Source organism: Balaenoptera physalus (genome assembly GCF_965194825.1).
Source record: "Balaenoptera physalus genome assembly, chromosome: Y".
NCBI classification, from domain to species: Eukaryota; Metazoa; Chordata; class Mammalia; order Artiodactyla; family Balaenopteridae; genus Balaenoptera; species Balaenoptera physalus.
The window spans coordinates 98,491-126,380 of NC_138904.1; the positions used below are offsets into that span (position 1 = coordinate 98,491).

A 27,890-nucleotide genomic window follows, 5' to 3' on the forward strand; every position below is an offset into this window, starting at 1 on the left:
AGGAGAGAAGCTCTGACACAGGCCACCACGCGCATGGACCTCGAGGACGTGATGCCAAGTACAGGAAAGACGTCAGACACAGGACAGTTAGTCCTGGTTCCACTCACGTGAAATATTTAGAGCAGGCAAATCCAGAGACAAGAAGCAGATGAGCGGTGTCAGGGGCTGGGGGAGGGGGAGTGCAGCGACTGCCAAGGGGCCCAGAGCTTCTTTTGGGGTTAGGAGAATGTTCCGGAACTAGACAGTGGTAAGGGTCGTGCAACACTGTGTGTGTAGTAAGGCCTCTAAATTTTAGATTTTAGAATGGCTAACGTGCTGATAGATTTTTATGTGAATTTTACCACAATTAAAAAAATAAGTACCTACTGTGTGATTCTATTTACATGAAGTTCTAGGAAACTCTAACTGATCCACAGTGACAGAAAGTAGACCAGTGGGGGCCTGGGGCTGGGCCAGGATGGACTGGAAAGGAGCCAAGTTGGGGGGAGGCTGGAAATGCTTCTCATCTCGACTGTCTGCATAGTCTCACGGGGATTCACACACATCAAAGCTCACCAAATGGTACACCGTAAACATCTACTGTTTACCTCACATCAGTTATACCTCAAGAGAGCTGCCAAAAAAAGAAAAAGATGCTGATGAGAAACAAACACACAACCAGGGACTGAACATAATCATTAGGGAAATGAGACACAAAGCCACAGTAAGTGACCTCTGCATGGGCACCAGCTCGGCTAAAGTTAAAAAGCGTCAACACCAAGTGCTGACAGCTTACAGAGCAACTGGCGTCTCACACACCGCTGGCTGGACACACGTAACGGACAGCCCACACTGGAAGACGGTTTCACAGTTTCTTATAAAATTAAACAATAGAGTCACCAGATGACCAAGCAATTCAACTCTGCAGCATTTCTCACCTCAGAGAACTTGCAAAGGTGTTGCACAAATCCTGTGTACAGACGTACACAACAGCTTTATTCATGAGACAAAACTGGGAACAACCTTTCATCCACCAGTAAACAGATACACCAAGGGACGTGCCTGCACAGAATGCTACTTAGCAGTAAATGCTAAGGACGAACATTGACAATTAGGCTGGGAGAAAGAGGCCAGAAAAACCCAAGACAACCCACCACACGATCCCATTCATGTGCAATTCTAGACAAGGCAAAACAATAGCACCATAGGGCCAGGGAGTGAGGGTGAGGTAGGCTGGGACCTGGGACCCTTTGCTGCAGGGCTTGCACATGGACAAACGTCTCCTCCAGCAACAGATACAAAGAAACTATAAGAGACTAAAAATAACTGCACACACGTGCAGCTGGGGCAAATTATGAACAAGACACAAAGAAGTCAGAACCTAACTGTCACTTCTGCGGTGCCAGGAGCAAAAGCAGGGTCCTGCACCCATGATCCCTGTACATGGCACCACCAAGGGGGTGGGCAGATGCCCAAGCCACTCCCTCTGGCCCAACCCACTGATCAAGGAGTCCAAGGGACGTTCCTGGGGGATTAGTGTTCCCTACCTTGCCGGTGATGTGGATCCACAGGGGTGAACATTTATCAAATTCTGTCAAACTGTATACTTAGAACTGGGGAGTCTTACTCTGTGTCAATTTTATCTCAATAAAGCTGACTGAAAAATAATTAATTGTTCAATTCAAGAAGCTGGAAAAAAGTGACAATAAAAAAAATGTAAGAAAGTAACAAAAGTGAAAGCAGAGGTTCATGAAGGAGATGAACAAAAAATTAAAGTACTCAATGAAGCTGATAGATTCTTATCTGAAAAAATATAAGTTAACCTCTAGCATGACTAGTCAGAAGGAGAGATAAATAACCCTATGAAGACAAAGGATCAAATGTGCAGATTTGAGTTCTTGGATTGAAAGAATCGATACTGCCAAAATGAATATACTACCCAAGGCAATCTACAGATGCAGTGCAAACCCTATCAATTTACCAATGGCATTTTTCATAGAACTAGAAGAAAAAAAATTTTAATCTATATGGAAACACAAAGACCCCCAAATAACCAAAGCAATCTTGAGAAAGAAAAACAGAACTGGAGGAATCAGGCTCCCTGGCTTTGGACTACACTACAAAGCTACAGTAATCAAAACAGTATGGTCCTGGCATAAAAACAGACACACGATTCAATGGAACAGGATAGAAAGCCCAGAGCTAAACCCATGCACCTATGGTCAATTAATCTATGACAAAGGAGGCAAGAATATACAATGGAGAAAAGACAGTCTCTTCAATAAGTGGTGCTGGGAAAGTTGGACAGCTACATGTAAAAGAAAGAAATTAGAACACTGTGTAATACCATACCCAAAAAAAACCTCAAAATGGATTAAAGACCTAAATGTAAGGTCTTTACACTGGGCGGGACGTGGAGGGGAAGGAGGAGGGAAGGAAACGTGGAGGTGGGATGGGACCGGCACCCTCGGGGCGGTGAGGGGAGGGGTTCCTACAGCGGAGGAGGGTCAGCGGGGATGGGGAGAGGCGATCAGGGGATCAGAGGGGAACGTGGCCAGCGTCTCCCCCGACCTCTCGGGCCCTGGCGAGCCTGCTGGGGTCCTGGGCCTAACCCTCAGCCCTCCAGGGCCCCTCCCTCTGCGCTAGGCCTAAGCCCCATCCCTCAGGCCTCTTCCAGCCCCCTTTTTTCTTCTTTTTTGCTGTTGTGGTTCTGTTTTGCCTTGTTGTTGTTGTTTTATTTTTAATTTTACAATATTTTTATTTTTCTAATTTTATTTTTGTTTTTATTCTTTGTTATTGCCCTGCTTTGCTTTTTTTTTTTTTTTTTTTTGCTGTGCCGTGTGGCTTGTGGGATCTCGATTCCGAGGCTGGGGGTCGGGCCTCAGCTCCTGTGGTAGGAGCACCAAGTCCAAACCTCTGGACTAACAGAGAACCTCAGGCCCCAGGGAATATTAGGCAGTGTGAGGTCTCCCGGATGTCCTCATCGTCCACCAAGACCCGGCTCTACACAACTGCCTGGAAACTGCAGTACTAGATGCCTGAGGCCAAACAACCAGCAAGAAACAGGAACACAGCCCCACCCATCAAAAAAATGAGATGACAAAAAAAATATGTTACAGATGAGAGAGCAAGATAAAAACCTACAAGACCAAATAAATGAAGAGGAAATAGACAACTTGGCTGAAAAAGAATTTAGAGAAATGACAGTAATGATGACCCAAAATCTTGGAAACAGAATGGAGGCACGGATCGCAAAAATACAAGAAGTGTTTAACAAGGACCTAGAAGAACTAAAGAACAAACAGAGATGAACAACACAATAACTGAAATGAAAAATACACCAGAAGGAATCCACAGCAGAATAACTGAAGCAGAAGAACGAATAAGTGAGCTGGAGGATAGAATGGTGGAAACAACTGCCGAGGAACAGCATAAAGGGAAAAAAATGAAAAGAGATGAGGACAGTCTCAGAGACCTCTGGGACAGCATTACACACACCAATGTACAAATTATAGGGGTCCCAGAAGAAGAAGAGGAAGAGGAAGGGTCTGAGAAAATATGTGAAGAGATTACAATTTAAAACTTCCCTCACATGAGAAAGGAAAGAGCCACCCAAGCCCAGGAAGTGCACAGAGTCCCATACAAGGTAAACCCAACAAGAAACACACCAAGACCCTTATTAATCAAACTAATAAAAATTAAATTCAAACAAAAAATATTAAAAGCAACAACAGAAAAGCAACAGATAACATACAAGGGAATCCCCATAAGGTTATCAGCTGATTTTTCAGCACAAACTCTGCAGGTCAGAAAGGAGTGGCAGGATATATTTAAAACGATGAAAGGGAAAAAGCTACAACTAAGATTACCCAGCAAGGATCTCATTCAGATTCGACAGAGAAATCAAAAGTTTTACAAACAAGCAAAAGCAAAGAGAATTCAGCACCACCAAACCAGCTTTACAGCAAATGCTAAAGGAAATTCGCTAGCAGGGAAACACAAGAGAAGAAAAAGACCCACAAAAGCAAACCCAAAACAACTGAGAAAATGGTAATAGGAACATACATATCAATAATCATCTTGAATGCAAACGGATTAAATGCTCCAACCAAAAGACACAGACTGGCTGAATGGATACAAAAACAACACCTGTATATACGCTATCTACAGGAGACTCACTTCAGACCTAGGGCTACATACAGACTGGAAGTGAGGGTGAGGGGTGGATGGAAAAAAATATTCCACGCAAATGGAAATCAAAAGAAAGCTGGAGGAGCAATACTCATATCAGGTAAAATAGACTTTAAAATAAAGAATGTTACAAGAGACAAGGAAGGACACTACATAATGATCAAGGGATCAATCCAAGAAGATATAACAATTATAAATATATATGCACCCAACACAGAAGCACCTCAATACATAAGGCAAATTGCTAAGAGGCATAAAAGCGGAAATTGACAGTAACACAATAATAGTGGGGGACTTTAACACCCCACTTATACCAATGGACAGATCATCCAGACAGAAAATAAACAGGAAAACACAAGCTTTAAATGACACAATAGACCAGACAGATTTAATTGATATTTATAGGACATTCCACCCGAAAGCGGCAGAACACACGTTCTTCTCAAGTGCACACGGAACATTCTCCAGGATAGATCACATCTTGGGTCACAAATCAAGCGTTGGAAAATTTAAGAAAATTGAAAATCGTGGCAAGCATCTTTTCCGACCACAACGCTGTGAGATTAGAAATCAATTACAGGAAAAAAACTGTAAAAAAATACAAACACATGGAGGCTAAACAATATGCTACCAAATAACCAAGAGATCACTGAGGAAATTTAAAAAATACATAGAAACAAATGACAATGAAAACACAGCAACCCAAAACCTATGGGATGCAGCAAAAGCAGTTCAAAGAGGGAAGTTTACAGCAATTCAATCACACCTCAGGAAACAAGAAAAATCTCACATAAACAATCTAACCTTACACCTAGCAACTAGAGAAACAAGAACAAAAGAAAACTAAAGTTAACAGAAGGAAAGAAATCATAAATATCAGAGCAGAAATGAAGAAAACAAAAAGGAAGAAAACAATGGCAAAGATCAATAAAACTAAAAGCTGGTTCCTTGAGAAGATAAACAAAATTGACAAACCTTTAGCCAGACTCATCAAGAAAAAAAGAGAGAGGATTCAAATCAATAAAATTAGAAATGCAAAAGGAGAAACTACAGCTGACGCCACAGAAATACAAAGGATCATAAAAGACTACTACAAGCAACTCTATGCCAATAAAATGCACAACCTGGAAGAAATGAACAAATTCTTGGAAAGGTACAACTTTCCACAACTGAACCAGGAAGAATTAGAAAATATAAACAGACGAATCACAAGTAATGAAATTGAAACTGTAATTAAAAATCTTCCAGCAAATAAGAGTCCAGGACCAGAGAGAGCTTAACAGGCAAATTCTATCAAACATTTAGAGAAGATCTAACACCTATCCTTCTCAAACTCTTCCAAAAAAACTGCAGAGGGAGGAACCCTCCCAAACTTCTTCTACAAGGCCAAAAGCAGACAAGGATATCACAAAAGAACAAAATTACAGGGCTTCCCTGATGGCGCAGTGGTTAAGAATCTGCCTGCCAACGCAAGGGACAAAGGTTCGAGCCCTGGCCCAGGAAGATCCCACATGCCGTGGAGCAACTAAGCCCGTGCGCCACCACTACTGAGCCTGCACTCAAAAGCCCGCAAGCCACAACTACTGAGACCATGTGCCACAACTACTGAAGCCTGCGTGCCTAGAGCCCATGCTCCACAACAAGAGAAGCCACAACAATGAGAAGCCCGCTCACTGCAACTAGAGAAAGCCCGCGCGCAGCAACGAAGACCCAACACAGCCAAAAACAAAAACAAACAAATTAATTAATTAATTAAAAAAAAAAAAAGAAAATTACAGACCAATGTCACTGATGAACATAGATGCAAAAATCCTCAACAGAATTCTAGCAAACAGAATCCAACAAAACACTAAAAGGATCATACATCATGATCAAGTGGGATTTATCCCAGGAATGCAAGGATTCTTCAATATACACAAATCAATCAATCTGATACAACATATTAACAAGTTGAAGAATAAAAACCATATGATCATCTCAATAGATGCAGAAAAAGCTTTTGACAAAACTCAACACCCACTTATGATAAAAACTCTCCAAAAAGTGGGCATAGAGGGAAACTACCTCAGCATAATAAAGGCCATATAATGACAAACCCACAGCAAACATCATTCTCAATGGTGAAAAACTGAAAGTATTTCCTCTAAGATCAGGAATGAGACAAGGATGTCCACTCTCGCCACTATTATTCAACATAGTTTTGGAAGTCCTAGCCACGGCAATCAGAGAAGAAAAAGAAATAAAAGGAATACAAATTGGAAAAGAGGAAGTAAAACTATCACTGTTTGCAGGTGACATGATACTATACATAGAAAATCCTAAAGATGCCACCCGAAAATTACTAGAGCTAATCAATGAATTCGGTAAAGTTGCCGGATACAAAATTAAAGTACAGAAATTGCTTGCATTCATATACACTCATAATGAAAGATCAGAAAGAGAAATTAAGGACCCGATCCCATTTACCATTGCAACAAAAAGAATAAAATACCTAGGAATAAAGCCGCCTAAGGAGGCAAAAGACCTGTACTCAGAAAACTATAAAACACTGATGAAAGAAATCAAAGATGATACAAACAGACGGAGAGATATTCCATATTCTTGGATTGGAAGAATCAATATTGTGAAAATGACTATACTACCCAAAGCAATCTACAGATCCAATGCAATCTCTATCCAATTACCAATGGCATTTTTCACAGAACTAGAACAAAAAATTAAGGGGCATCAACAGAAAATCTACAAACAATAAATGTGGGAGAGGGTGTGGAGACAAGGGAACCCTCTTGCACTGTTGGTGGGAATGTAAATTGATACAGCCACTATGGAGGACAGTATGGACATTCATTAAAAAACTAAAAATAGAACTACCATATCACCCAGCAATCCCACTACTGGGCATATACCCTGAGAAAACCATAATTCAAAAAGACACGTGTACCCCAACGTTCACTGCAGCACTATTTACAGCCAAGACTTGGGAACAACCTAAATGTCCGTCAACAGATGAATGGATAAAGAAGATGTGGTACATATATACAACAAAACATTACTCAGCCATAAAAAGAAATGAAACTGGGTCATTTGTGGAGATGTGGATGGACCTAGAGCCTGTCATACAGAGTGAAGTCAGTCAGAAAGAGAAAAACGAATATCGTATATTAACGTATGTAGGTGGAATCTAGGAAAGTGGTATGGATGAACCTCTTTGCAAGGCAGGAATAGAATGACAGACGTAGGGAACGGACTTCCCAAACCTAAAGAAGGAAACAGATATCCAGATACAGGAAGCACAGAGGGTCGCAAACAAGAAGAACCCAAATAGAGTTACACCAGGACACGCTATAACAAAAATCACAAAAGTTAAAGAGAAGATTCTAAAGGCAGCAAGAGGAAAACAAAGAGTTAATTACAAGGGAACCCCTATAAGGCTATCAGCTGATTTCTCTACAGAAATGCTGCAGGCCGGAAGGGAGTAGCAAAACATATTCCAAGTCTTGAAAGGGAAAAATCTGCAACCCAGAATACTCTACCCAGCAAGATTATCATTTAGAATAGAAGGAGAGACAAAGAATTTCTCTGACAAGCAAAAACTAAAAGGATACAGCAATTCTAAACCTATCCTAAAAAAAATATTGAGTATGTCCGAGTCACTTTGCTGTGCACCTGAAACTATCACAACACTGTTAATCAGCTGTACTACACTATAAAATAAAAAAGTTAAAAATAAAAAGAAAGAAATATTGAAAGGTCTTCTCTAACTAGAAACGAAGCGAGAAGATATAGGAAAGAGGAAATCACAATTGGGAAATAAATCACTTAAATAAGCCAGTATACAAATCAAAAAGAAAAAAAACCTATTTGTGAAAGCAATGATAAACACAAGGAACAGCAAAAGGATAAACATGAAGATGCAAAAGAGGACATCAACATCACAACATGTGGAGGAGGAGAGTAAGAAAACATAGACTCTCTTTTTCAGAACGTGTCTGAGCCTATATGACTATCAGTCTAACGTAAGCAGATGTAGGAAGGGGTTGACATACTTGGAAAAACAGGATAACCACAAATCAAAAACATACAGTAGATTCACAAAAACCAGAGAACACAAGCATAAAATAAAAGGAAATGATCAAGCCACAAAAAGAAAAACAAAAAAGAAACATATAATCAACTGGAAAGCAAGGTTTAAAATGGCAATGAATACATTACTTATGAATAATTACCTTAAATGTCAACAGACTAAATGCTCCAATCAAAAGACACAGAGGGGAAAAAAAAAAAAAAAAAAAAAAAGACACAGAGGGGCTTCCCTGGTGGCACAGTGGTTGAGAATCTGCCTGCCAATGCAGGGGACACGGGTTCGAGGCCTGGTCTGGGAAGATCCCACATGCCGCAGAGCGACTGGGCCCGTGAGCCACAATTACTGAGCCTGTGCGTCTGGAGCCTGTGCTCCGCAACAAGAGAGGCCGCGATAGTGAGAGGCCCGCGCACCACGATGAAGAGCGGCCCCCACTTGCCTCAACTGGAGAAAAGCCCTCGCACAGAAACGAAGACCCAACACAGCCAAAAATAAATAAAATAAATAAATAAATAAAATTAAAAAAAAAAAAAAAGACATAGAGGAGTTCCCCGGCGGTCCAGTTGTTAGGACTCAGCACTTTCACTTCCATGGCCCAGATTCAAACCATGCTCGGGAAACTAAGATCCCATAAGCCGCTCGGCGCAAACAGAAAAAAAAAAAGACATAGAATGGCAGATTGTATTAAAAAACAAGAGTTTACAATATCCTGCCCACAAGAGACCTACCTTAGGGCAAAGGACATGCACAGATTGAAAGTAAAGGGAGGGGAAAAAGGTATTTCACGCAAACAGAAATGACAAAAAAGCAGGGGTCACAATACTTATATCAGACAAAATAGACTTTAAAAAAAAGGCCATAAAGAAAGATAAAGAAGGACACCATATAATGACAAAAAGATCACCACAAGAAGAGGATATTACACTCATCAACATATATGCACCCAAATACATAAAACAAATACTAGCGGACATAAAAGGGAGAAATTGATAGGAATACAATAATTATAGGAGACTTTAACACCCCACTCACATCAATGGACAGATCTCCAGACAGAAAATCAGTAAGACAATAGAGCTCCTAAATGATACAACAGAACAGTTACACTTAATTGATATTTTCAGGACATTACATCCAAGAAAACCAGAATACACATTCTTTTCAAGTGCACATGGAACATTCTCTAGAATTGACGATGTACTAGGGCACAAAACAAACCTCAACAAATTTAATGGTATAGAGATTATTTCAAGCATCTTCTCTGACCACAACAGCATGAAACAGGAAATCAACCACGGGAAAAGAAATGAGAAAAAAAGATTACATGGCGACTAAACAATATGCTACTAAAAAAACCAATGGGTCAGCAAGGAAATCAAAAAGTAAATTAAAAACTACCTTGAGACAAATGAAAACGAAAACACAACCATACAAATCTATGGGATGGATGCAACAAAAGCAGTTCTTAGAGGGAAGTTCATAGAGATAACAGGCCTTCCTCAAGAAACAAGAAAAATCTCAAGTAAACTACCTAACCTACCACATAAAAGACTTAGAAAAAAGAAGAACAAACAAAACCTAAAGTCAGCAAGAGGAAGGAGATAATAAAGAAGAAATAAATAAAATAAAGATTAAAAACCAGGGAAAAAATCAATAAGACCAAAAGCTTGTTCTTTGAAAGGGTACCAAACCCAACAAAACCTGACAAAGCTCTGGCCAGGCTCACCAAAGAGAGAGAGGAGACTCAAATGAACAAGATAAGAAATGGAAAAGGAGAAACATCAACCGATACCACAGAAATACAAAAACCGTAAGGGAATGTTACGAACAACCACACGCCAACAAATTCGACAACCTAGAAGACATGGGCAACTTTCTAGAAACATAAAACCCACCAAAACTGAATCAACAAGAAATAAGATAATTTGAAAGCCTGAAAACTGGAAGTGAAATAGAATCTGTAATAAAAAAAAAAACTCCATACAAACAATAGTCCAGGACCAGATGGCTTCACAGGCAAATTCTACCAAACATACAAAGAACTTTTACCAGTCCTTCTCAAACTCTTTCAAAAGACTGAAGAGAAGGGAACACCCCCAAAGACATTCTGTGACGCCACCATCGACCCAATACCAAAACCAGACACTACCAAAAAGGAAATTACAGGCTAATACCTTTGATGAACACAGATGCAAAAATTCTCAACAAAATACTAGCAAACCGAATCCAACAACACATAAAAAAGATCATACACCATGACCCAGTGGGATTCACCCCAAGTTCACAAAGATGGTTCAACATATACAAATCAATGTGAAACACCACATCAACAAAAGGAAAGACAAAAACCACAGGATCATCTCAATAGATGCAGAAAAAGCACTTGACAAAATTCAACATCCATTCATGATAAAAACTCCTACCAGAATGGGTATAGAGGGAACAGATCTAAACATAATAAAAGTTATTTATGACAAGCCCACAGCCGACATACACTCAAAGGGGGAAAGTTAAGAGCCTTCCTGCTAAAATCTGGAACAAGACAAGGATGCCTCCTCTCACCACTTCTATTCAACACAGTACTGGGAGTCTTCGCCACAGCAATCAGACAAGAAAGAGGAACAGGTATCCAAACTGGAAGGGAAGAGGTAAACTTGTCACTACGTGCAGATGACATGATACTATATATAGAAAACCCTAAAGACTCCACACAAAAACTACTAGAACTGATAAACGAATTCAGCAAGGTACCAGGATACACGATTAACATACAGAAATCAGCTGCATTTCTTTACACTTTAACGTACAGAAATTGGATGCATTTCTTTACACTAAAAATGAAAGAGCAGAAAGTGAATGTTAAAAAAAAAAAAAACCTTTTAAAATCACACCAAAAAAACAAAAAAACAAAAAACAAAAAAACCCCCCAAAAACTAAGGAATAAACCTGACCAAGGACGTGAAAGACTTACATGCTGAGAACTATAAAACATTAACAGAGGAAGTTAAAGATGATTCAAAGAAATGGAAAGATACCCCATGCTCCTGGACTGGAAAAATGAATATTGTTAAAATGGCCATACTGCCCAAAGCAATCTACAGATTTAATGCAGCTCCTAACAAATTACCCATGACATTTTTCACAGAACTAGAACAAATAATCCTAAAATTGATATGGAACCGTAAAAGACCCAGAATTGCCAAAGCAATCCTGAGGGAAAAAAACAAAGCAGGAGTCATAACCCTCCCAGACTTGACAAAATACTGCAAAGCTACAGTAATCAAAATACTGTGGTACTGGCACAAAAACAGACACATAGATCAATGGAACAGAACAGAGAGCCCAGAAATAAACCCACACACCTGTGGTCAATTAATCTTCGACTAAGGAGGCAAGAATATACAATGGAAATAAAACACTTTCTTCAGCAAGTAGTGGTGGGAAAGTTGGACAGATGCATGTAAATTAACGAAGTTAGAACACATCCTCACACCATACACAAAAATAAACTCAAAATGTCTTAAAGACTTAAATACAAGACATGACACCATAAAACTCCCAGAAGAGACATAGGCAAAACATCCTCTGACATAAATCGTACCAATGTTTTCTTAGGCCAGTCTCCCGAGGCAACAGAAATAAAAACAAAAATAAACATATGGGACCTAAACAAACTTACAAGCTTTTTCTTGCACAGCAAAGGAAACCATGAACAAAACGAAGACAACCTACGGAAGGGGAGAAAATGTTTGCAGAGGATGCAACCGACAGGGGATTGATTTCCGAAATATACAGTCAGCTCATGCAACTCAACAACAACAAAAAAACCTAATCAAAAAATGGGCGGAGAACGTAAATAGACATTTCTCCAAAGAAGAAAGATGGCCAGCAGGCACATGAAAAGATGCTGAACATCCCTAGTTATCAGAGAAGTGCAAATCAAATCTACAATGAGACACCACCTCACACTGGTCAGAAGAGCCATCATTAAAAAGCCTGCAAATAACAAATGCTGGAGAAGGTGTGGAGAAAAGGGAAACCTCCTACACTGTTGGTGGGAACGTAAGCTGGTGCAGCCACTATGGAAAACAGTACGGAGGTTCCTCAGAAAACTAAAAATAGAGTTACCATATGTTCCAGCAGCCCCACTCCTGGGCATATATCTGGACAAAACTACAATTCAAAAAGATATATGCACCCCTATGTTCACAGCAGCACTATTCACAACAGTCAAGACATGGAAGCAACCTAAGCGTCCAGAGACAGAGGAATGGATAAAGAAGATGTGGTACATATATACTATGGAACATTACTCAGCCATAAAAAAAAAGAGTGAAATAATGCCATTTGCAGCAACATTCATGGACCTAGAGATAATCATACTAAGTGAAGTAAGTCAGAGAAAAACAAATATCATATGACAACGTAAATATATGTGGAATCTCAAAAATGATACAAATGAACTTGTTTACAAAACAGAAAGACTCACAGACACAGAGAACAGACTTTGGTTGCCAAGGGGGAGGAGGGGTGGGGGAGGGATGGATTGAGAGTTTGGGATTAGCAGACGCAAACTAGTATCAGGTTGGCCAAAAGGTTTGTTTGGGTTTTTTTGGTAAGATGGCTCTAGTAGCACTTAGTTGATTTAACTTCATTCAAAACAATTTTGTTAGACTGTATGTGACAGCTGTCATACCAGCATGCATTTAAAAAAAGACTTATCAAAATTGGTTAAATTTTTGTGTAGCCATTTTAATATTGAAGATGGGAGAAAAAAAGCAACATTTTCAGTATATTATGCTTTATTATTTCAAGAAAGGTAAAAACGCAACCTAAACGCAAAAAAACGATTGGTGCAGTGTATGGAGAAGGTGCCATGACTGATCAAACGTGTCAGAAGTGGTTTGCGAAGTTTCGTGCTGGAGATTTCTCGCCGGACAATGCTCCACGCTCGGGTAGACCAGTTGAAGTTGATAACAATCAAATCCAGACGTTAACTGAGAACAATCTATGTTATACCACGCAGGAGACAGCCAACATACTCACAATATCCAAATCAAGCGTTGAAAATCATTTGCACCAGTTTGGTGATGTGAATCACTTTGATGTTTGGGTTCCACTTAAGCGAAAAAAACCTTCTTGACCGTATTGCTGCATGAGACTCTCTACTGAAACATAATGAAAACATTCCGTTTTTAAAACAAATTGTGACGGGTGATGAAAAGTGGATACTGTACAATAATGTGGAAAGGAAGAGATCGTGGGGCAAGTGAAATGAACCACCACCAACCACACCAAAGGCCGGTCTTCATCCAAAGAAGGTGATGTTGTGTATATGGTGGGAATGGAAGGGAGTCCTCTATTATGAGCTCCTTCTGGAAAATGAAATGGTTAATTGCAACAAGTACTGCTCCCTAGTAGACCAACTGAAAGCGGCACTCGATGAAAAGCGTCCAGAATCAGTCAGCAGTAAACGCATAATCTTCCATCGGGATAACGCAAGACCACATGTTTCTTTGATGACCAGGCAGAAACTGTTAGAGCTCGGCTGGGAAGTTCTGATTCAGCCACCGTATTCACCAGGCATCACACCTTTGGATTCCCATTTATTTAGGCCTTCACAAAATTCTCTTAATGGAAACAATTTCAATTCCCTGGAAGACGGTAAAAGGCACCTGGAACAGTTCTTTGCTCAAAAAGATAAAAGGTTTTGGGAAGATGGAATTATGAAGTTGCCTGAAAAATGGCAGATGGTAGTGGAGCAAAAGGGTGGCTACGTTGTTCAATAAAGTTCTTGGTGAAAATGAAAAATGTATCTTTTATTTTTTACTTAAAAACTGAAGGCATACACATATACAATGGAATATTATTCAGCCATAAAAAGGAACGAAATTGGGTCATTTGTACAGACAGGGATGGACCTAGAGACTGTCATACAGACGGAAGTCAGAAAAAGAAAAACAAATATCGTATATTAAAGGCATATTTGTGGAATCTAGAAAAATGGTACAGATATACCAGTTTGTAAGGCAGAAATAAGAGACACCGACGTAGAGAACAAACATATGGACACCACGGTGGGGAAGCGGGCGTGGGATGAACTCGGAGACTGGGATTAACATATATACACTGATCTGTATAAGACAGGTGACTAATAAGAACCTGCTGTATGGCACAGGGAACTCCACTTCACTGTACGGTAGACACTAACAGAACACTGTAAAACAACTATACCCCAATTAAACAAAAAATAAGTTCTAAGTATGTGAGGTTATGGATGTGCTAACTAACATTACTGTGATAATCATTTTGCAATAAATACGTCTATCGAATCGCTATGTTGTACACCTTAAACTTACACAATGTTGTATGTCAATAATCTCAATAAAGCTTACACAATGTTGTATGTCAATAATCTCAATACAGCTAGAAAGAAATAAATAAATAAGTACAAAAACCAAAACCGAAGGCACTTTTTGGCCAACCCAATATATATAGAATGGATAAACAACAAGGTCTTACTGTATAGCACAGGGAACTATATTCAATATCCTATAATAAAGCATAAAGAAAAAGAATATACAAAAGAATGTGTGTACCTGTATAACTGAATCACTTTGCTGTACAGCAGAAATTAACACAATGTAAAACAACTTTAATATTAAAAAAGTGAAAAAAAATCACCCAGAGAATGGGAGAAAATATTTGCACACTATATATATCCGATAAGGGATTCTATCTAGACTGCATAAAGAACTCTTACAATTCAACAATAAAATGACAAATACCCCAACTGAAAAAATAGTCAAAGGATCTGAAGAGACGTTTTTCCAAAGAAGACATAGAAATGGCCAATAAGCACATGAACAGAGGCTCAACATTAACCATGAAGGAAATGCAAATCCAAACCACAAGGAGGTACCACTTCACACACACTGGGATAGGATGGTCTTTAATCAAAAAGACAGGTAACAAGTGTTGGCAAGGATGTGAATAAACGGGAACCCTCACACAGTGCTGGTGGGAATGTAAAGCAGGGCAGCTGCTTTGGAAAACAGTCTCCTAGTTCCTCAGAAAGTTAAATAGTGTTACTGCCTAACCCAGCAATTCCACTCCTAAGTATCTACCCAAGAGAAATGCAAACATGTCCGTCTACACAAAAACTTGTAGCACGTGAATGTTCACAGCAGCACCACTCACAAGAGCCAAAAGGTGGAACAACCCAAGTGTCCACGAAAGGATGAATGGATAAATACGTAAAGGAATATTAAAAGGAGTGAAGGGACTTCCCTGGTGGCGCAGTCGTTAAGAGTCTGCCTGCCAATGCAGGGGACACGGGTTCGAGCCCTGGTCTGGGAAGATCCCACATGCCGCAGAACAACGAAGCCCGTGCGCCACAACTACTGAGCCTGCGCTCTAGAGCCCGCGAGCCACAACTACTGAGCCTGCGCGCCTAGAGCCCGTGCGCCACAACTACTGAGCCTGTGCTCCTAGAGCCCGCGAGCCACAACTACTGAGTCTGCGTGCCTAGAGCCCGTGCTCCGCAACAACAGAAGCCGCAACGAAGAGCAGCCCCCGCTCGCCACAACTAGAGAAAGCCCGCATGCAGCAACGAAGACCTAACACAGCCAAAAGTAAATAAATAAATTTATCAAAAAGGAGTGAAGCACGGGCTACAACGTGGACGAACCTTGAAAACATGATGCTCAGTGAGAGAAGCCAGACACAGAAGGACACACAGTGTGTGATTCCACTTACAGGAAACGTCCAGAACAGGCAAATCCAGAGAGACAGAAAGCAGATTAGTGGTTTCCTAGGGATGGGGGAGAAGGGGATTGGGGGATGACAGCCAAAGGGTATAAGGTTTCTTTCTGTGGTGATAAGAATTAACTGTAGTGATGGTTGCACAACTCTGTGAATACACTAAAAACTACTGAGTTGTATACTTTAAATGGGTGAATTGTGTGGCATGTGAATTACATCTCAAGAAAGCTGTTAGAAAAAGAAAAGAAGGCAACCGCTGGAGACTGAAAGCAAAAGGGAGCACATGAAGTTATTCAGCACACAGAACAGGAGAACTTTTCAGAATGCACATAACGGACAGAGGATCAGCCGCCAGGACGCAGAGAGAAATTGTACAGGCGGGAGGAAGAATGCAAAGAGAGAACTCACCCCCCAGCAGCACCGGGGCAAAGGAGAGGCACAAGCAACCCACTGAGGAACCCTAACGCTGAATTCAGAAGCCTTTGTAAAGCAGCCTGACCCACGGCGGGCCGGGACGTACAAACTCCAACACCCAGGAAGCGCCCGCGCGCAGCTGCCAACGACACCGAGAGCTGGGGGCTGGGTGCGCGGGAGCCTGCCACGGGGCACAACACCGCTCGGCAACCTGGGGCATCTCACGGCGGCGAGGGTGAGGACTGCCCTCTGTCCGGCAAGCCCGCCCCCAGGCTGAGCCACCAGGGGGACCGCGCGGAACCCGGGTCCCTCGCCACGGGCCGCCAGCCAGCCATCGGGGAGGGACGAGCACACCGTGGTGTGTTCCCGCAACAGACGGTGCAGCCAGCAAACCGACGGGCGTCCACACGCGGGACCCCGACACACGCTGCTGGAAGAAAACACCGAGCCGCTCAGGGGGGCGCACGGCGTGGGAACACCTGGGCTCAGCTGGAAACCCCACACACGGTGCTGGTCCACGCGGACTGTGGGTCCACACGCGCCCGCCCAGAACACCACCACCCTGCACAGCAGACACAGAGCCCCGGGGCAGGGTCCCTCCAAGCCACCACGCCTGGGAGGACGGCACACAGACACGCCCGAGGACAAAGCCTAACACGGATCCCGCTGCGCCTCAGATCACAAGGACCGAAGTAAGCGGGACGCAGGTGCGGTGAGCTCACGCACGGCCACGACCGCAGAGGGACCGCGGGCCGCGTTCCCCCGCGCAGACACCCACCTTGGCCACTCTGCCCATGTCCCCCATGGTGGCCCTCTCGTGCGGGAACTGGGCGAAGGTCCTCTCGATCTTGGCGATGACGGCGTCCACGTTCACCGCGTCCTGCGGGCGGCCTCGGGGGAAGTAGAACGTGGGAATGCTCAGGCTGGCAGCGGGCGGCAGGGGCTCCTCCTTCCTCGTCTGAACCTGAGCGAGAGAGAGCAGTGAGGACCCAGCAGGGCGGGCACCTGCTTCCCGCCGGCGCGGACTGGACCAGAGCGGCTGCCCCGAGCCCAGCGAACCCGACTGTGGACAGAGCCCAGACCATCGCCGGGCTGACTGCAGACGTGGGAGGCGACGCGGCCCGTGGCGCAGCGCCACACACGGCCCTGCTTCCCCCGATCCTGCCTCGGGTGTGACCCCTCAGGACGAGGACAGCTGCTGAGAGAACCTGCCCTCCTGCCCTCCCGGGAGGTCAAGGTCGGCACAGGCGGGCTGTCCCCTCGTTTGCATCTCGCGCCTGGAACCGCCTGTCCCCATACCGTCCTTCCCTGTGGACGGGATGGGAGGCCAGCGCCGTGGCTGGGCGCGGCCCTCGGAAAGCACCACAGCCCTGAGGGCTCGACATCCTGGCACGGGGAGAGGCCGGAAGCCATCCTGGAACCCACGCCGCGCCTTCCAAACGGCAGTGTCAGCACGTCTGCCCGGTGACCGGCGGGGTGACCTGCGAGCTAGCTGGGTGCAGTCACGGGTCAGAAGCGTGCACAACGCATGCAGAGGAGGGTTGCGTTCGCCAACGCCCCTGAGCAGATGGGACCAGCCAGCGGAACCACTCAGGAAGCACCTGCCGGGAGTGGACGCGCTGGGACCGGGCAGGCCTGGGGGGGCCGGGAGAGCGGCCACACTCGGTGACGCTCGCTCTCCCTGGACTGCGGGGCACTGTCCCCCTGCAGGACGCGCGGTGTCCCTCTGCGCTGACCCGGGAAGGTCCCCTGGGTGCCAGAAACAGCTGCCCCGAGTCACGGCCCGTAATGCCCGTGGAGACTCATGCATCTGGGCACCCCTGATGGGCAGGGACAGGCAAGCACGGTCCAGCCCACGGCCCACCTCCTAGACACACCCCAGGTTCCCTGTGGTTGGGGACACGTGGACACACCGTGACGCAGCAGGAAGAGCCCAGGGTCCGGGTGGGAAGCGCTGGAGAGAGGAAGGCGCACCCAGGCCTCAGGCCACGGGACTGGCGGGGGACGGGGAGTGACCAGGTGTTCCGGAGAGGGGACGGCGAGGGGTACGCCCACCAACGAGGTCTGGGAAACCCAGCGCACACAGGGCACTACGGACACACGGAGCCCACAGCCCCTGGGCATCCAGAGACACACGCAGAACAGCAGACGGAAGGCAAAGGCAGGAAAGAGGACTCCCCCGCCAGGAGTGGTTACATCAGGGGGCTGGGGCGGGCAGCCAGGCCCACACAGCCAAGGACGGGGCCGGGTGGCGGTCTGCTCACTGCGGGGTGCCCCCGTCCCAGCTGCCCGACCAGGCGCACACAGCACAGCTCCACGCCCACAAGCGCCAGAGGCCCCGCCACCGACCCGCAGCCGAGACACAGCACACAGCCCTCAGGAGTCACGCTGTGCACTGATTCTAACGTTGTGAGTGGACGTCACTCCTACAGCCTGCAACCCGGACCGCTTCTCCACCCGCAACACAGCAGCAGATGACAGGCATCCCCCTCAGTCACATCAGGGACATCCCGCGTCCCCTCGGTCACACCTCGGGACCTCCCGCGACCCCTCGGTCACATCAGGGACGTCCCGCGACCCCTCGGTCACATCAGGGACATCCCACGTCCCCTCGGTCACATCTCAGGACATCCCATGTCCCGTCAGCCACATGGGGGATGTCCCGCGTCCCTTCTGTCACATCGGGGATGCCCCACGTCTCCTGTGTTTCCTGAGGTCCCAGCTGAGGCAGCTGTTCAGTGCTCGGTGACCTTGCAAGGCGCGGTGACCGCATCGAGAGGAGGTGCGGCCGTCGTGAGTCAGCTGTACCAGGTCTGTGTGGCAGCCGGGGGACACTGGGCAACGAGCTCTGTGATCACCACGGGGCCAACACAATCCTGAGGGGCTGCGTGCAGATCTGGCTCAGTGCTGAGAGGCGAGAGGAGAGCTGGGGAGGCGCACGCGGGGGAAGGAGAGGGACGGCAGGCGGCCCTGAGCACCGGCACAGCCACGGGCTGGGGCAGGGACAGCACAGGGATGGGGCGGGGGGACGGCAGGAAGCGGGAGGACAGGCCCTGGAGGAGCCCCTGACCCGGGAGGGGCCGCGGGACGCCTCCGGCCCACGTTTCATTCGGACTCGGCCCTGTCGGCGCCCAGGGACTGAGGCTGACCCCCTCCTCCCAGCCCAAGGACGTCCTGTCTCTGTGATTTGGTCTCGGGGCAGAGCTGCTGGGCTGTGATGCCCACCTACAGCGGCAAAGAACAGCCGCAGGGGAAGCAAGACCCAGCGCCGGCCCTGAGGACAGAGAGATTCGAGGGTTCACGCGTCGCCTGGGGACGCCCAGGGTTCACCTGGGGAATGTTTCCCCCCGGTTTCACTCCTCTGGGCGGGTTCAGTTTTCCCCAGTTTTCCTCGCCTCTGTTTGGAGGGCAGGATGGAGCGCAGGCCCCGTGTCCTGGGCTGTCACCTGTAGCAGCTCATGGCTCACGTCTGCAGAAAGGGCTGCCGGCTTGCACCGACACCTCTGGCATCCTCCCCAGCACGGCGGCACTCAGCGCCGGGCGCCACCATCACCCATCCCCAAATCAGCTGGGTCGGCTGGTCCCAGGGCAGGTGTCCCCACCTGCCCAGCCACGGCCGCAGACACACAGAGACAAGGTGTCGCTCAACATCGTGCGCTATTTTCTCCGCTGTCAGGACGGGGCCGCCGCCCTCACCAGCCACCAGGAAGCCAAGGGAAATGGACCCGCCAGGGACACGGCAGAGTGGAGCCTCGCCTCCTCAGCGCGGTGAGCTCTCCCCACGTCACCAGCTCCATGGCGCCTGCCCCACGGTCAGCTCGTAGGCCCCTCCCAGGGGAACTGGGCTCGGGCAGGAAGCAACGTGCTCCCAAACGGAAGGTCTGAATTGCAGGATGGAACGAAGGGCAGGGAACATGGTGCCTACGTGGGTAAATCCACGCACACGCCCGCCACGCACATCGGTAACAAGCATGTTGTTTTACCTCTCTTTAAAGACTCTCTCAGGACAACAACACGAAACGAGAGGGGGCCGGCAGTGAAGGGTTTGAGAATTTTGAGTTGGAGGATAAAGATACTGACTCTGTACCTAGAAGAACGAAGGCACTGACATCGTAAGATGAGCAGTAAGCTAGTATTAAGTACTCCAATGAGGAAAAGATAAAAAAGAGGGAAAGGAGAGCATAAAAAGAAACATAAATAAGATCGTGAAAATAAAACAGAATGGATTAATAATAATCCTTATAAATGTAAATGGACTAAATGCTCCAGTTAAAAAACAAAGATCAGACAGAAAAAAGAAAGTAAAACTTACAAGAAACACGTGTAAGATATAAGGACACAGAGGTTGAAAACTTTTAACAAGTGGAAAAAGATACAGCAGCCAACAGTGACGAAAAGGCGGCTGGCATCGCCGTATTCACGCCCAGATAGGACTAAAAGTCTGGATGCGACAGAGAGAGATGGTCAGGACACCACACAGGGCGCCCATCACGGGAAGCTCTGCCGACCCGGAGCTGACCGGTGCCCCAGCACAGCCTCGGCGCCGACCAAGCCAAGGTGCTGGGGAAATGCGGGCACGCGGCACAGAGGCGGGCCAGGCCCGCTCCCCCGCCACCCCTGACGGACCACCGGATGACGGAAAAACAAACAGCTGGGCACGGACACGGGAGATTTACAGTGTAATCTCTGGGCCATAAATAGAGCGCGGCCGGCGCAGCTGCAGGACACGCATTCTTTTCCAGCACACGGGGCACTGCTGGGAGCCGGCCACCTCCCGGCCCCAAACAGGCCTCAGCAGAGCCTGAGGGGACCACGGGGGCTGTTCCCTGAGCTACCTGCGGCCAGGCTGGAGGTCCACAATGAAAGCGGACGCGGCACAAACACGTGTGTGTGTGTGTGTCTGTGTGTGTGTGTGTGTGAGACAGACAGACAGACAGGGAAGATCCTCGAGCAGGGCTGTAGCCTCTCAGAAGCCAGCACGGCAGGTGGGGCACTCGGCTCCCAGCAGGGCTGCTTCCCTCCCAGCGACACGCCTGCCGCCCGCCTCCCGGCTGTCACCCGGCCACCGGTCAAGATGACACCTGCTCGCAAAGAGCTATTTCTGTCGCCGGCACGGACACCAGCGCGGCCTGACTCATCACGATTGCAGACATCACGGAGACGCCCGGGGCCCCCGGAACACAGGCGGGCTGAAGGCTCGGCCTCATGGGAAGCACGGCCGTCCCCGCGCAGCGGCAGGGGCCCCGGGAGGTGGGCCCGCACAAGCAAGCGCCCAGGCCAGCCTTCTCTAAACGCAGCCTCGCACGGAGCGCCCCCTCGGGCAGACGCACTAGCGGGGCGGCGGAAACGTCCGTGGCTCCGACTCCGCCAGGGCAGGATGCAGGGCAAGCGCGGCACAGCCCGGGGGCAGCAGCCCGCGGGCCGGCCCCAGCCGAGCCGAGACCCGGGGGCAGCGGCCGAGCCTGGCGGGCGGCGCGGGGACACGGGCGGGCACGGCGCCCACCAGACGCCACCGCCGGGCTGGGAGGCCCTGCAGGCCGGAGCTGCTTCTGCTGCGACCCCAGGGCCCCTCCCCACCGGCTGGCGGCAGGCTCCCCAGCTAGACCTGCCAACGGCCCGCTGGACGGACAGCAAGAGTCCAACTGTGAAAGTTTAAAGCAGAGGCGCCAAAACAAAGATGAGAACGGCTGGCCCTGCGCGTGGGTTTGTTCAAAAGTCCTCTAGCCACCACAGGAGAGGGACTGGCCTCGAGGGGCCACATGAGCCACGGAGTTTTCCAGGGGAGAAAAGGTGTCTGGAGAGCAAACTCTCAGAGCCGCGAGGAGCTGGGCCAAGCAGGGCGGCTGCCATGAGGGGACAGGCCGGGGCTCCACGTCCACGAGGCAGGGGCCTGAGATGTCGGCTGGGTCTGCACCCCCGGCCAGAAGACGCTGGGGCCCCACGGGGCCGGAAGGCAGGGCTGGGGGCATGGACGGGATGGGGGGTGGCGTGAGGGGTCACATCCGTGGGCTCAGGGACCCGGAGGGCCACGTCCGACCCCTGGGTCCTGGGAGCACAGATCAAGGGGGTACTCAGGGCCCACCCCGCGCAGCGCCGTGACCTCGCGCGGTGTCCGAGACGGCCAGAGTCCCCAGGCCAGGCTGTCACCGTGTGGAGGAGAGGTCGGGTCAACGCCCAGCAGTGTCCCCAGGGGGGCGGCTGCGCTGGGCTCTCGGTGCCCCGTGGGGCCCGTGCATCCACCTGAAGGACCCCACGGGGAAGCTGGATGGGCGTGAGTGGGACCAGGGCACGGTGACAGCAGAGGAGAGCGTGTGCAGAGCCCGAGAGTCAATCCCTGGGGGACGGAGGGTCGGGATCCGGCTAGGACAGGGTGGGTAGCACGGCCATAGCGGGCCTCGTGGGCTTGGGACAAGGTCTGAGGGACGTCGGGGGGACGACCTGGGGGCCTCAGGGCTGCTCAGAGTGCGCAAGGCGCGGGCGCCACAGGCAGGGCAGGCGGGTGGACACGGGCCGCAGGAGCAGGACGGCCTCCCACGCATGACACAGCCTCGCTGTGGGAGGCCAACACCTTCCGTTGGCCCCGAGTCCAGCGCGGACGCCCCAAGCTGGCAGCAGGGCCGGCACGTACGAAGAACCCCCCCTATCCCTCCTCAGTCCCCGTCTGCCCACAAGGCCAACCCCACCTCCCTCAGGCCATCCTCTCTGGCCATGCCCCCATCCCCACATGCCCTCCTCCCCACACCTTCCCCCGCTGCCCTCCGCGCCATCATCTCCCCACGCCCCCCACCATCTCCTCCCACGCTCCCCCCACCTCCCCACGCCCTGAGGTCTGCCGACCACCCACAGCTCTGCGCAGAGTCTGCACTCAAACACCAAGGGGCGAAGGAAGCCAGGAACACTCTCCTCCCCGACACTCCCCCGATGCCCGCCCCTGAGAAGCGCTCACTCCACGCAGCACGTGCCCACGTTCGTGGGAAACGTCATTGGAACGTATCTGCCGTAACGTGAAACTTCTTCCTCTTAAAGGCAACCACGAATCGCGTATCCCAAAAAGTGATTCTGTAAGACGAACAGCCGTCCTGGAACAACCAGGCTTCCATGAACAGTTCTGCGTGGAGCCAGGACCACCCCCCCCCACCAAGATCAAGTCACAGCCGCCGTGGGGGGAGGGGGGAGGGCTCCCCAATCCAGGAAACACCCCGGCGCAGCCTGTGTGCACCATGTGTGCGCCACGCACACAAACAGTAACCAGCAAACATCAGACCTCCTCTCTGTAGATCACCCTTAGCTGATTCCACGTTCAGATTCTAAATAGACTTTCCTTCTCCACCAGCGACAAACATACAAGCATCAGCCACTTGCAGACAGCATTTCACAAGTTGAAGGATAGAGATCAGACACAAAAGTACCAGAAGCCCTGCAAAAGTTGAGACATGATCCCAGGAAAAAAATCCAATTACACTACCAGCAGAAAGCAGGTCTTTTTTCCCACCCCAAACAGCCTGGTTTGATTCGATGTGATTTTTTTTAGGCCACGAGATGACCTTTAACTCCTCGCCTGGGCGAAAATACAAGTGATTAACGTGCCAAATACCCGTAAGGCAGCAGAACCTCCAGTTGCCAAAAGATCCCAGGTGGCCATGACTTTTAAATTCCATGGTCCTCTTACACGAATTTACAAAGCACACACGAGGCACAGACACGGGGTTTGCTTCTGTGAAGCGCCGTGATGTTTACAAGCCCAGTCGTCACTGAAGCCGCGGAGAAGGGCGCTCCGGCTGGTACGTGCCTGCGATAAAGCCCTTAAAGCAACACAGGCGCTCGCAACAAACCGCGCTCGCTCTCCTTTCCAGCAGCGCTGCGCTGTTATTACCCAGGGCGCCACACGCTCCAACGACACGGGGAGGCTCGCTGCGCACCTGCGGAGGGTCACGTCCCGAAGGCTCCTACTGCCCGAGGTCGACACCTCCCCGCCTCGCGCAAGACGCACCACGACGTTGCCCCGCGCCCGGGGTATCCGCTGCTAGGACTCCAGGAAAGGAGACGCCCGCGCCTCCCTTCACAGCGCTTTCCCTGACAAACTGCACGGGCACACCTGCTCTCTGCGCGCACGGGCGCTGTTCCAGGGGAGCCGCGCACAGGCGCAGGTGGAGCCCCCCGAGCCCAGGCAGCCCCCCACCCCGACCTCGCCAGAGCGGCGAGGGGCCCGCGGACGCAGCGGACCCGCCGGCCCGCCGGCCCGCCGCACCTGCTGGAAAGCCTTAAGCCTCTTCTTGAAGCGGGAGGGCAGCACGAAGTCGCAGCCGCGGGCCAACGAGGCCAGCTCCTGCCGCAGGTCGGGGTCCTGGCGCAGGGACAGGTCCCGGAGCCGCATGTCGGCTCGCATGGGCCGCCGGGGCCCGGGCCGGGCGCGCTCGCGGGGCTGGAGCTGCGGCTGGCCTGGGCCGGCGGGGTCGGGGCGGTCCGGGCGGCCGGGCTCAGCGCGCTCCATGCATCGCCGGCCGGCGCTCTGGGGGCCGGGCCTCGGGCGCGCGCATTCCTCAGGCGGGGCCGGGCGGGCGCACGGTGGCGCGGCCGGGGCAGGGGAGGCGTGGCAGACGCGCGGCCCCTCCCGCGGCCCGGGCTGTGCTCCGCGGTGCAGGACGGAGCGCCGGACGCCCGCCCCGAGCTGGCCTGTTGCGCGCGGAGGCGGCTCTCCCGCCGAGAGCCTCCCTCGGCTCAGCCTGTAGGCAGGCCGGCAAGGGCAGCGGACCTGGAGACGCCGCCTGCCGGCTCCTGGGAGGGTGGGCCTTCTCTCCGGACAAGGGCAGCCCGTCCAGGACTAAGCGCAACCTGTTACCGAGCCCGCGGCTGGCGCCCTGGCCGCGCCCGCCCGACAGCCCACGTGCGGCCCAAGAGGTGGTACGTCGGGGAAACGGCCCCAAACGAAGGGGGCACCCTCCAGCCCTCCAGAAGTTGAGAAGATACACTTAAACGGCAGAGGACGCTCTGACGGCCTTTGTTTAAAACTCGGGGTGGGGGTGGAATTCGGGGTATTAGAGCTCTCGCCCTGTCGTACGCGGCTGTGTAGAGTGTAGTGGAACGCAGACGTCACAGATGGTGTGCGTGGTGTGGAATACGACACAGACGACGCATGCTATCGTGTAATGTGAGCGATGAGAGCACGCGACTGAGCCCCTGACACGAGGAGGAACCAGGAGCAGAGCCAGGCCCCCCTTCTGGGCGGGGCCTTCCCCCCACATACCGTCTAGATCGGGCCTGCATGTCCCACCCCTGAAATCCCAGGACCCCAGGAACGCCTGCTCCGGCCAAAGCTGACCTTCCCTGCCCCCTTCCCTCCGCCCCCAGACAAAGACGTTGGGGAAATGACCTCGGGGGTCGAAAGGCACTTCACCCATCCACCCTCCTCCTTGTCTCTCTAATGGACTTTTTTCGGGGGGGAGGGTAGTTTTTGTTTTACAGAGACGCTGGGCAGAAAGTACACAGCTCCCGTGTGCTGCCCCTGCGGAAACCAGGTTCCCCGTCACAAACACCCCGCTCTGGGTGCTGCATCTGCTACAGCAACGAGCCCCCAGGATGAGCCCATACTGATACGCTGCTATGAACAGAAGTCCACGGCTCCCCTAGGGCGCATCGCGGTGGTGCACATTCTGTGGGTCTGGACAAACGCACAGTGACGTGTGTCCACCATTACTGCATCACGCAGCGCAGGGTCGCTGCCCTGGAGTCCCCTGGGCCCGGCCTGTTCATATCCCTCCCCAACACTGACCTCTTACTGTGTCCGTATTCTGTCCTAAGCCTAGCTGGGATCGCAGGGGTCTACCCTTCCCAGCGTGTCCCCTAGCCGGGACCACAGGGGTCTGCCCTTCCCGGCGTGTCCCCTAGCTGGGATCACAGGGCTGCAGCCTCTCAGACCCGCTTCCTCTTTCATCTGCACCATCACCCCGCCCCAAATTCCTCTTCAAACTCCTGTTCGGGGGGCTGCCCTCTCTCCTGTCCTTCTCCTCTGCCTCTTTCCCATCTCTTTACCCTATTCCGTCCTTCTCCCCATTCCTGGAACATCCTCAAAGATTCAGAGGTTGGCTGGCGACCCCTCTGGTTCTCCAGACACACAGACAGGGGCAGTGTAGGCACCCCAACGTGGCCACAGAGCCTCCCCCGGCGGTGTGAGGCTACAGGGCCTAAGTCCTGCCCTGTCCAGACCCGGACACAACACGCAGGAAGGCCCCCAATACCACGCCCCGGGCAGGGACCAGGTTCAGGACAAACTTCTGACTTCAGGGTGTCGGCAGCGGGTCATCAGTGGCTCAGGGAGACCTCCGGACCCAGGCACAGCCCTGTCACTCTGCGCTACGCCTCTGCCACGAACGGCCACACCTGCAGGTTCACGCTCGTTCCCCCTCCCCCTGCAAACCCCAGGGAAGAGGGGCTCCTCCTGCAGCTTGAAAAGCTGTCCAGGCCCTCCACTGCTGGCCCCTGCCATGCAGCTCCTCCAGGGGAAGGCGGAGCATGTGCGCTGCCCGAGACCTGGGCTTGTCCCTGTGCCTGGCCCTGGCCAAACCGCCCACGAGGTGGCCGCAGGTCCCGTGCCGGCACAGACTGGGGAAGGTCCTGCCGAGAACACAGGGGCTGCTAAGCCCAGGGCTGAGTCTTCACAGCAAAGCCCGGCGCTGCTGCACTGAGCGTGAGAGATGAGCACAGGGGCAGGTAGGGCAGCACAGGAACTACACACCTGGGCAGGCCCTGCCCGCAGGGCCTCCCGGCCATACAGACTCTGCCTTTCCAAGTCAGCTTTCAACTCTTCTGTTTAAGTTTCTGTAGCGATGCTGGTAGGCGTGCGTCAACTGCAGCGCTGAGGGTGCATGAAACGGACACCGAGAGAGTCCCCAAGACCCCTCACTTGTAGCTTACAATTTGGCTACAAACCAGAAATTTAATCCAAGTAGAAAAAAGGAATCTTTTACTCATTTCTCCACCTCTAGGTAAACTGGGGAACAATCCACGGCTCCTCCAACGCTCAGAGGTAGCTCAGGAGGGAGGGAGACTGAGGCCCCCAGCAACCGTCAGTAACGTTTCTGCCCCCGAGCAAGGGCTCACCCGCAGGACAGCCCCGGACAGAGGGAGCAGGTGAGGAAACAGGGTGGAGTGGGCCTGGCTCAGGAAGGCAGCTGACCCTGCGCAGGACTGACGGCTTGGGGCGCCCCACAGGCGGGGGACATCTGCCCCCCGCGGCCACTGCTCTGAGAGCAGCACACCCACCGAGGCAGCGTCCAGAACCACGCGGGCACTCGGCACGTGCAGACACAGCATCACCGGCTCTCTTTCCCCTCCTTCAGCCCAGGCCCTGGTGCTCCGGAACCGGAGCCCCCAGCCAGGCTGGAGACACTGTCACGAGGAACAGAAAGAGCCCCGGGGGCCAGGGGGCGGCCCCTCGCTGGGAAAACACCCGTGAAAACTCCTC

General features: G+C 50.4%; 1 protein-coding gene across 4 annotated transcripts in view; it reads right to left on the reverse strand.

The window, feature by feature from the left end:
• PPP2R3B (protein phosphatase 2 regulatory subunit B''beta) overlaps positions 1–27,890 on the reverse strand; it is a 63,758-nt gene that overhangs the window by 23,120 nt on the left and 12,748 nt on the right. For 2 of the 4 annotated variants that reach the window (XM_082447971.1, XM_082447970.1), the window contains exon 2: positions 17,208–17,393. The exons of 1 other annotated variant lie outside the window; for it this stretch is intronic. In XM_082447971.1, the coding sequence (XP_082304097.1) occupies positions 17,208–17,393 (186 nt within the window). Of the gene's footprint in view, positions 1–17,207; positions 17,394–24,677; positions 24,936–27,890 lie in introns of those variants that run through there. One more of the 4 variants, XM_082447972.1, reaches the window with a different exon arrangement.